This window comes from Mustela nivalis (genome assembly GCF_964662115.1).
Source record: "Mustela nivalis genome assembly, chromosome: 2".
In the NCBI taxonomy this organism is placed as follows: domain Eukaryota; kingdom Metazoa; phylum Chordata; class Mammalia; order Carnivora; family Mustelidae; genus Mustela; species Mustela nivalis.
This window is the reverse complement of record NC_139021.1, coordinates 181768073-181778170: the sequence shown is the minus strand read 5'-3', so window position 1 is coordinate 181778170 and position 10098 is coordinate 181768073. Positions and strand designations below refer to the sequence as shown.

Below are 10098 nucleotides of genomic sequence, written 5' to 3'. Positions count from 1 at the left end.
CTCTGAAACTCTGCATAATTAGGACATCTTTCATAGTCGTAAATGCTAATCCCATTGGAGAACATATTAAGAATTCACAGGCGTGAATTTCTGGCATCAGGTACCTGCAGTTCCTTTTCTTTTTGAATAATTCATTATTTAAATACTTCACTGCGCATTCTGTGCAGCCCTGCGTGTTGTGTCAGGGGCAAGGGAGAAATAAGAGATTAATTTCACATATATTTCATCACTAAACACATTCAAGCCTCGTTTGTGTTGATGTGGTGTCATTGGATAGCAATTGCTGATGATGTTACGGTTTTCGTCAGCCACCTTAGGGACCAATTTGGGGAAATTAAATAGAATTTCTGCAGGACATTAATAAGGTCAGAGATCTAACTTTTATAGTTGACTGAGTGATTTGGTTTAAGGAAAAAAACAGTAAAGGATTCAGAAAGTTGTTTTCCGTGGAGTGATGATTATTTGTAATAAATATGGTTTCGGTTAGTGCTTCCCCGTTTTTGGCCTGTGATTTATGACCAAATGTGTGAACAGAAAGGGGAAAGGGTGACTTTGATCCAGACATGGGGGGGCGAGCAGCACACCCCTTACCCTTCAAGACTCCGTGCCCTATCATTTCCTTCACAGGGTCTCTGGAGGTCATCCTCAACTTGGTGCAAACCTTCCTCCTGGGGGGAGGGAGGTTTGTCCCCATCTGTCCCACTGCTGAGCAGCGAGCTCCTCGTGAAAATAGTGTGAGTTTCATCTGTTTGTCTCTGCTGCTGGCAATGCCTGGTACCCATGAGGACTTGGTTTGTGTTTGTTTAATACACAAATTAATTTTCAATGACTTTGCCCAAACTCTGTTGGTCGTAAGAGACAGAAACTCCATTCAAATATCTTAAACCTACAGGACAAAGTAGAAAGATACTAGAGTCTGTCTTTGGACCTATAGGTGGGAACGGGGCTCCGAGCCCTCAGGATGCTTCCAACCTCTGGCCTCTGCCTCACTCTGTGACCACTGCCCCCTCCACCAACAGTGACTGGCGTGCACCGTCCCGTGGCCTCCGCCCCCACTCTTGCTCAGTCCCAGGATGCGAGATCCTTCAGGATGGGCTCTGACTGGCCCTGTTCCAGCTGTGTGCACACCCCTGATCAAGCCAGGTGGGGTCAGAGACAAGGTGCTCTAATAAGACAGGCCAGCCTCCATAGGGTGGGGATTGGGGGAGAATTCACAGAACAGTGTTCCGTGTCCTTGGGTGGTACGGGCCCAGGAGATGGCATCCCAGTGTCCGATGCATTCTCTCTGATGGTAGACGCGACTGGCTTTCTGTCCTTGGGTGAGAATTAGCTCCGTGTGGATTTGTGCCTGGTACTTCCTCCTTCCGCTGGGTTTTGTTTTGTTTTGTTTCTATCTCACATGAAAACTTGCATTTGAATAGTTCTTAAAAAATAGATACTTCATAAACGTTTCACATGCCCTGACCACCTAGCATAGGGTTCATCCGCGTCTGCTCTGGCAGCGCCGTCTCCATGCTGCACCGGAATGCGTCAGGGAGGGCCCCAGACCCCCTTCTGGGCACCACTGCATGGTGGAGGGAGCCCTGGGATTCAGGTCTCCGGTGCCAGGCCAGTCCCTGTTTCCTCCGGCCCGTGTCCTGCCTTACTAAAGTAATGTGTCTGGGAGTTGACTACCTTGAGAGTGCTGGCCCTTTCAGGGTGACAGCGGTCGGTGGTTGCCAAGCGTGCGGTCAGCGCCAGGCTGTCCCAAGCCCTTTACATGTTCCAGTTCCTTCTATCTTTATAGAAACTCAAGGAGCAAGGTCCTGTTGTCATCCTCTCACACACACAGGGACACTGAGGCAGAGGGAGGTTTCAGTTCGCCCGAGGGGGCAGGGCCCACGCTGTAAGCACCTGAGGGAGCAGGGGCTTCCGGCTTTGAGACTGAGCTTGGGTGGTGACTAGACTGTGGGGTGGGGGGTGGGTGCTGCTGAGAACGAGGAGCGCTGGTTCCAAGGTTGGACGGCAGGCGTGAGCTGCACGGCCCTACCGCCCCCCTGCAATCCCCCCTCAGTGGCCCAGGCAAGAGGAGGCCTCCACCTGCAAAGGATCTGCTACCTTTCCTGGGGAGGCCTGTCCTGGGCAGGGAGCTGCTGGCTGCTCTGTCCACATACAACCTGGATCGACAGGCCCGACAGGGAGCAGCCGGGAGCTTGGTGGCAAAGGAACTGAAGGCTAAAGGGAGGGGCTTGTCTGTACTCACATGCCAGTTTGGGAGTCTGTCTCCCCAGCTATGCTCTTTCCTTCCCCCTGGGCCTCTGCTTCCTGCTTCGTGGGATGAGGGAACAGATCTTATCCTTCCAGGGCTAAGGACCAGGAATTCTGGAGACCTATGGAAGGTCACAGTACGGCTGTCTCTTGTGGCTGCAGTGGCTGCTTGGAGCCCAGATCCCGCCTGTGGCCTTGGGAGAGAGAAGAGCCACATACAGCCGTGGGGTCTTGGGAGTCTCCCCAGCCACTGCAGCTGACGCAGCCTGTGGCATATGGCTGTCCCCAGCAGCCAGCCAACAATTAGTCAACCACAGGGTGGAGGCTGGGGGAGGGAGGGGACACACTGGCTTCATGATGGCTCTGGTCCCAAGCCAGCCATGGGTTCGGGTCTCAGTGCAGTGGGATGGGCAGTTCCACCGGCCCTGCATTATACAGTGTCCTTCCGTGTGCTGTGCTGATAGGAAAGACCTTCTTTTCCACCCACCCTTCCTTCCTTCCTTCCTTCTTTCCTTCCTTCCTGGCTTGAAGGAACTGCTGCTTGGAGACAGGCATCAGCAGGAGCCGGTTCAAATGGTGACCATCTAGACCTAGGCAATGGCCTTCACAGCCCCCAAAGAGCCAAGTGGATACCCTCTTCTCTTGGTGTCCTTGTTTAATCTTACTTCTTTATTGCTCCAGTTTCTTCCCTGGCAGTCTTTATCACAGAGCTTCCAAATTGAAGATGGTGCCCCATGGTGTAACTCACTGGGGGGTGTCCAACATGGCTCTCGGGCTTCAATCCTGGGGGGCTGCTCTTCCCTTGGGAACCATGGTGCCATCTGTTGGGTCCTGACGATGTCCTTGACATCCTGGGAGAACCACAGGGAGAACAGACTGTATTTTGCTTAAGGAGCAGAAGCCCCACTTCACTGTGTGGGTCACAGCGAATGACTGTGGGTCTCATGTCCAAACGCCGGAATGAGAGTATTGGCCTCAGTTCTCTCTGAAGTCTCTCCCTCTCCCTTGTTTTTGTTCTCATCTTCAGCATTCCCATTGCCTCAAAAGGTGGAAGTTCAACATTCCCCGTCCAGGTCCTAGCTGCTGACTATAGCAGGAGGGGGTGTGGTTCTGGGCCAGGGGCTGTTGGCCTGTTTCAGGAAACAGATTTGGAGGCATTTCCTCATTTAGCAACCCCCCCCCACCTCCTCCCCATCTTTCGAGTGGGGCGGGGGCATCGTTCAAGGGGCTTCCTGCTGAGAGCCAAGAGGGAGTCATTTGCAGAGGAGAGTGCTGTGTGAGGACTCGGAACACAGCCACTGTGCCTGTCATCAGCTTTCTCCTGGCCCAGCCCTTGATCCCAGGCTTGTAATTTTCACCCTCTAAATTACTGGGTTAACAGATATGGTAGCAAAACGTGGAATGAAATGAATAGGAGCACATCATGCACCTGCATTTCCAAATGATTCACAAGCCAGTGATTCTCAGCATCGTGTCCATCCCTGTGACATTGTAGGTGTCAGGTGAACTGTGCAAAGTAGGTTGGGCAGAAGACACGCAACCATACCTTGAAAATGCTGCCTCTGTGATGTGTGACACATGGCTCTTTCTTTGCTATTTCACTCACCTGGCCCTCCTGATGTACCTGGGAGTGGCAGGTATGATTATTCCAATTTTCCTTGTGTAAGACTGAGGCTTAGCATGGTGACGGGACTTTGCATGGTTGTCTTGGGACCAGAGCCGTCACGAAGCCAGTGCGTCCCCCTCACCCCCGCCCTCTGGACACGGCGCTTCCTAACAGAGCCCTGCTTTCCATGCCTGCTTGCAGCCATCCCTCCTTTTGTGTCAGGCTCTCTTCTTCACTTGAATGTGTTTCTTATCTTCTCCAGGGCTGAGGTCACTCTTTGTGTCCGCGGGAGTCTGCACTCGCTCCTTTCAGCCTTGGCAAGAAAAAGCAGGAATTCTAAAAAGCAGCAGTGATCACTCCTGGCTCCTTTGTAGAGCCCAGTAAATAATTCATCTGGATTTGAGGGCTCTGACACTGAGAACGCATATTGAACCTCACGGTCACGGGCAAACTGCACGTGCAGAACTTGAATACAGCGGGAAGGAGAAATGGGCCTTTGAAATCAGAGACGACTTTGAGTGACCTGAGAACACAGGTAGAAGCACTGGAGGCGGATGGACAGCAGCCAGACAGAGTATTTTTAAGGCACGTAAAGGTCATTCCTGAGGTTTCCACATATACACATCCGTCCCGGTTGACAGCTGGGATCTGGGAAAAAACAGCTCTGGACTTGGAAACCACTAGGCGAGGTCCTAGCGAGGGCCCTTCCCAAGTCCCTCCTGCTGCACTCGATACCTGAATTCAACAAAGAAAATTGTGTCTGCCAGGCTCACTGGCTGAAGTCACAAGATTCCGAGTATCATGCAGCACTCCGGAATTCCTGCAAAAACTCGTCAGAAGGGGTCCACTGGCCGCCACACGGAAACGGCTGTGCCCCGGACTTTTCAGATCAAAACATTTAGCACCGAGTTAAAAAACCATGTGATGGTCATGGATTTCGTGAAGAGTAACTGCTTCCCCTCCCAGAGAAGAGCCAAAGTCTGCATCATCCGTGTGTATCAAGGCCTGAAGACAGCTGAGCAGACAGCTAGCCGCTATGAGGTATGGCCGAACCCGGGCAGGGAGCGGGGGCACACAACCTAATTCGGGGAGATGGAGCCGCTTCTCATCAGACACACCGTTCAGGTGTTGTCTCTGGTCCCGTGAATTAACCATCTGTTGGTCATGTTCCCCCAACAAATTTGGAAAGGACATTTTCATCTCTTCTCTCTGTTTTTGACATAGGGGATGGGGGAAGCCTGTCAGATGAATGTCATTTACACATGACACACATGTGCATTTGCAAACATTCAATAGTGACTGCCAAGTTAATTTGTAGCCACATTTAGGAACAGCAGTATGTTTCTTGCGAGTTAAATATTCCTAGCTCTGTAAGTTTGTAATCATCTGTCTTTAAAAACAAATTCCCATTTGTTTCCAGACGTGTTACGTAGAAAAATTATCTAGGACTTGCCTTGATCGAATTAAAATAAGTAGGCCTGTAAGAATGGGCTTTTCTTTTTTGCGAGTGAGTTCTAATTTTTAAACAGAAGCTACTTTGTGGTGGTGGTGGTGAACTTTGGAGTTTAGAATGTCAAAGTGAGATAAACATATCACTCAGACATATTTGTATGCTGTGGCTAGGCTTTGTCACCGAGCAGTTATCCTTCAGAGTAAACACACATGAAATCTGACCAGATCTTTGTCGTATATGGAATAAATTATGAATGTCATTGTAATTGAGTCCTGTATAGCTCACTTACCTATCTCTTTGGAAAAATGTAGCATGTAAATTACTAATGTTTTTGAAACGGTAACCTTTTTGAATGTTGATGCTGTTGGGAGAGGCTTCGGCTTGAATGCTGGCAGAGACTCCAGATCTTTTGTCCCCCACCCTGGGCTTCCTTATTCCAGGGCAATGCGAGAACCAGTTCTGCAGGGTTCAAGGCTGGCTTCTTCCAGTTCCAGCCCTGGGATTGTGAATTTCCATGTTCACAACAGAGATATAAAGGCCACAGAAATAAGGGTGTTAATTAAATTCAGTAATAATTGTTCATTAGTTCATTGCCCAATCAACCAGAGCAAAAGGTGTGCAATTAGAATATAATTGAAAGAAACCAGAGATATTATTATTCACAAGTAATTAATCGGATGGGACAGAATTTTATCATTGTATAATTTCCATTCAGGTTAGTTTTCGATCCTCCCGAGAGAGTAAAACTTGTTGAATTATACCATCTTGCATTTTACAGGAGTGTTCATGGCTCCAATTTAAACCTTAAATGACAAAGAGCAGCTCTTGTGTCCTCATTTTTTTAAATGAATAAAACTTCATTTATTCCCATAGCAACAGTGAAGATGGCAGTGTGGAAAAGTACATCTTTGCAGGAGAAAAAGCTTTAAGTATGCTGATAGTCACAGCTGTCCTTTTTTGGTGGCCCCTCCCCCACCCCTCAATTACCAGTTCTAGTCAACAAGTGGAAGTTGGGTGCCTGCTGCTTGATAGTAACTTGCAGTCTTAATTCTTACGTTAAAATGAGTCTGAGACCCTCCCATGGCTCTCAGGCCCTCAGCTGGGTGGTCCTCTTTGTCTGTGATTTGGGAAGTGGTCTAGACAGGGCCCACTTGGCTCAGGGGCAGGCCAAGTTGGAAAACCCAACATCTGCTTGTGCCTCCTATCCCTCTTACTTCTGAGCTCTGCTCTTTTAGAAGCAAACATTTTAAAATTTAAAATATTCTGTGTCCATTGAGTTGTCCATATTATTCCCACTGGGGCATGTCAGCCCCATTTAGATTAGGAATTCCAGGAAGAAGTTAACTTCCTGCTCAATTTCCAAGCTGAACTGATGATAGAGCCCAATTAACAGCCTCGGGGCCCTGTTCGACTTGGCCCCGGTGATACCTTCTCTCTCACTATCTCCAAGGCCATGGGTTAACCTGCCCGGGCTGTGACCATAGAGAACCTGATGGGTGAGAAATCAACAAGGTCGCGAAATGAACTCTCAATGCACAGAGGTACTAGTTAATGAAACTAGATGGTTCTCCAGTGAAAGTGGGTTTTGGAAATTTTGTTTCTGTAAAAACCTTATGAATTTCAAGTCCCTCCCAGGAGGACCTACAAATCTACTTGAGTTGAGTTTAATGTATAAAACCGGCATTTCTCTAATGTGGCGTTTGTCCTGGGCCCTGTTCACCGCTTGGAGATGCTGCTTCTCATCGGATGTGAGAGGTGATTTGGCCTAACTCTGTCCCAGGGGCGGTCCAACTGTACTCATTCCCTTAGCTGAATTGTCTTTTAGAAGAATGGCAGACCTTTAATGGGACACCAGGCCTGCTGTGTGCAATGTGAGTAGGATGGCAGAAGGCAACCAGGGCGCTGAAGATCCTTGCTTGCGAAGCCTTGATCCCTGCTGACCCCAAACTCTTAAAAACACAGTGAGCTAAGGGCCTTTCTCTCCCCTTGCGGGTAGATATCTGATAAACTTCAGACAGTAACATAGCTAGAACTGAGTAATGGGGCTGAGATCTGTTTGAGTTCTAGCCGCTGTCCACATTGCATACATGGCCACATCCCCAGGGTCCTTCTAAAGCCGAGCAGGGATGGTGTCGCCATTGCTCCATGGAGCAAAACCACGTGGAATTCAGAGATGTGCTTGCATCTTCCGGAGTGTGGATATGAGCCGGCACCTCCTGGTTGATTGCTGAGAACTTTCTGATGATGGGCACAGGCTGAGGCATGCAAGTCAAGTCTCACCCGCCTGTCTTCTCTTAGGGGATAGTTTCTCATACATTTCATCATTAGATGAGCCAGAGAAAGTTTCTGTATGTAATCATCACCTTTTAGCTGTGCTTTTTAACACTTTCCAGAACTTATATCATTTCTATCTCTCCTTCCTACTCATCCTTTTTTTCCCCCTCCCCTTTGGATTTGGCAGTGATGCTCTATTCTGGCTGACTGTAGGAATCATGGCAAACTGTTATTTTGTATTTTTTTGATATGCAAAAATTACACACATTTAATAAATACATTTTGTTGAGTTTGGTGTATGCCCTCACCCATGATACCATCCCCATAATCAAGGCGCTACACAGACCCATCACTTCTGAACATTTCCTGTGTTGTGTGCGTGTTACTTTTTTGTTTGTTTGTTTGGTAAGAATGCTCAACTGAGATCTGTTCTCTTAACATACTTTAAAGTGTGCAATCCCATGGTGTTAACTATGGGCACTTCTGTTGTACATCAGAGCTCTGGGTGTGTTAAACTCACATAACTGAAACTCTACACCCACTGAGTGTAGAGTTCCCCTTCCCCAGCCCCTGGCAACCACCGGTCTATTTTTTGCTTCTAAGATTTTGACTAGTTTAGCTACCTCGTGTCAGTGGAATCATGCACTGTTTGTCCTTTTATGCTAGGCTTATTTCACTGAATGGGATGTTTTCCAGTTTTCTCCATAAGGTCACAAATAACAGGAGTTTCTTCGTATTTAAGCCTGAATAATATTCACTGCATGTATATACTACATTTAAAAAAAATGTCAATGGACATTTGGGTTCTTCCCTTATGGTGAACTTTTAAAACCGACATATGCCTACAGCCCAGCGAAGGCCATTGTGACCCAGAGCGCATGTGTGGTTTTGTTGTATTCCTTTAAAGAGCATTGAACGTGGTCCTGGCATGAGGTGAAGTTACTTGAAAACAGTCTGATCCTTTTTGAGGCTGATTTTTTAGCACTTTAGGGTGTTAGTTCTTTGTAAATGAAGATCTTGGCCCCAGGTGATGTTTGGGAAAGTCGGGAGACCTGGTTGTGACAATGCGGGACACTTCAGGCACATACTGAGGAGAGGCCCAGGTACTGAAGACAGTACTCCTGGGCTCAGGGCAGGCTTCTGCCCCCACCGACAAAGAATTGCGCCACCTGAAATGTTCACAGTATGGAGGCTAAGAAGCCCTGGACAAGGGCTAACTTAGCCCCATTGTAGAGGCATGACCCTTGTGAGGGCTCTACTAAATGTCCCATGTATGTGAGATCTTTCCACCAGAGCCAGGGGAACATGAATTGTTTCCAGCTCTGGGCAAGGTCTCAGATGTGACTGACCTTCTACTTCCTTGTCGTTCTTTCTCTGGTCTTCTGCAGTGTTCTCTTAAGCATGCAAAAATCAGTATTCAGCTAAAGCCTGAGGGACCCGTTGCTGGTCGCTAGAACTCTCTTTCACCCCTCTTCAGTATTTAGCCCCAAATTGTAGCTGGCTCAGCTTCTCCAGTTCGTGATCTCTGCCTTCTCTGCTCAATGAGACACCAGGCTCTCTTGATCTTCCCCCTTATACTCTGCAGCCTGAAAACTGCCTTTTGGTGGGGACAATTATAGGGCTCCCTTCTCTCACGCCCCCTCCCTCCAGGATCGCAGACCCCCGTTGCTTTTCGTTTGGTTTCTGGACACCATGGCTTCCTAGCTTTCATCTGTCTGTCTCATCATAGCTGGAAGGAGAAGGAGCTCCCTGGGCAGGTTTGATGTCCCTCCAGGGTCAAGAGACAGCACTCTGGGCTTAGCAGAATGTTTTCCTGCTGTTGGAGTGAGCAAGTGCAAGAGGCAAAAGATGAAATAACCACTCTCGGGTCTCGGTGCTGCCCACTGGCCACATTCTTCCAGCTCCTCCCTGCCTGGGTCAGTGGGAGGCTGGACGTCAGAGGGCAGGGTTCTCAAGAGGTACAAGGGGGTCAGAGGACTGAAACAGGTTTTGTTGCCTCAGGAGGCACAGCTGGTGACTGAGGTCTCCAGATTAGCTGTACTCTGAGTGTTTTGTTGTGGGTGACCTTCAGCTCGACCCAGAACACTTGTAGTCTCTTGAGATCAATCTGACACTGTTACGGCCGGCGTCCATCAGCACGTTGGGCATAGGTGGGGGACCTGCGTCATCTTTCAGCCAGACCAAGGGAGGAGCTATGGCAGGTGAATGGTGGTGATGTGCCTAAGAGTGAGGGCGTTGGGTTGCATCTTTCTGGGGTGAGTGACCCCGGTTGTTAGGTGAGTGACCTTGGAAAATTTCTTGACCACTTTGAGCCTTAGTTTCCCCATCTGTGTTCATGTGAACCAGGATGGTATCTACCTCCTGGGTTTGGTGCAGGGATTAAGGGAGAGAATCTCTACAAAGGGCACAGCCGCAGGACTGGCAGAGGCAACATCTCATAAAAGTGGGTTGCTGCTGTTCAAGTTCCAGTATACCTTTTTCTGCCATCCCCAAGCCTGCCCTAATGCCGTGGCACAGA

The 10098-nt window shown here is 48.7% G+C and overlaps 1 protein-coding gene across 2 annotated transcripts in view; it reads left to right on the top strand.

Annotated features, from left to right (window-relative positions):
- The first annotated feature begins 4116 nt into the window (after positions 1-4116).
- LOC309859955 ((E2-independent) E3 ubiquitin-conjugating enzyme FATS) overlaps positions 4117-10098 on the top strand; it is a 202820-nt gene continuing 196838 nt past the window's right edge. Inside the window, exon 1 of one of the 2 annotated variants that reach the window (XM_082721261.1) lies at positions 4117-4894. In XM_082721261.1, the coding sequence (XP_082577387.1) occupies positions 4655-4894 (240 nt within the window). In that variant the 5' untranslated portion in view covers positions 4117-4654. The remainder of the gene's footprint in view (positions 4895-10098) is intronic. The other variant, XM_082721262.1, reaches the window with a different exon arrangement.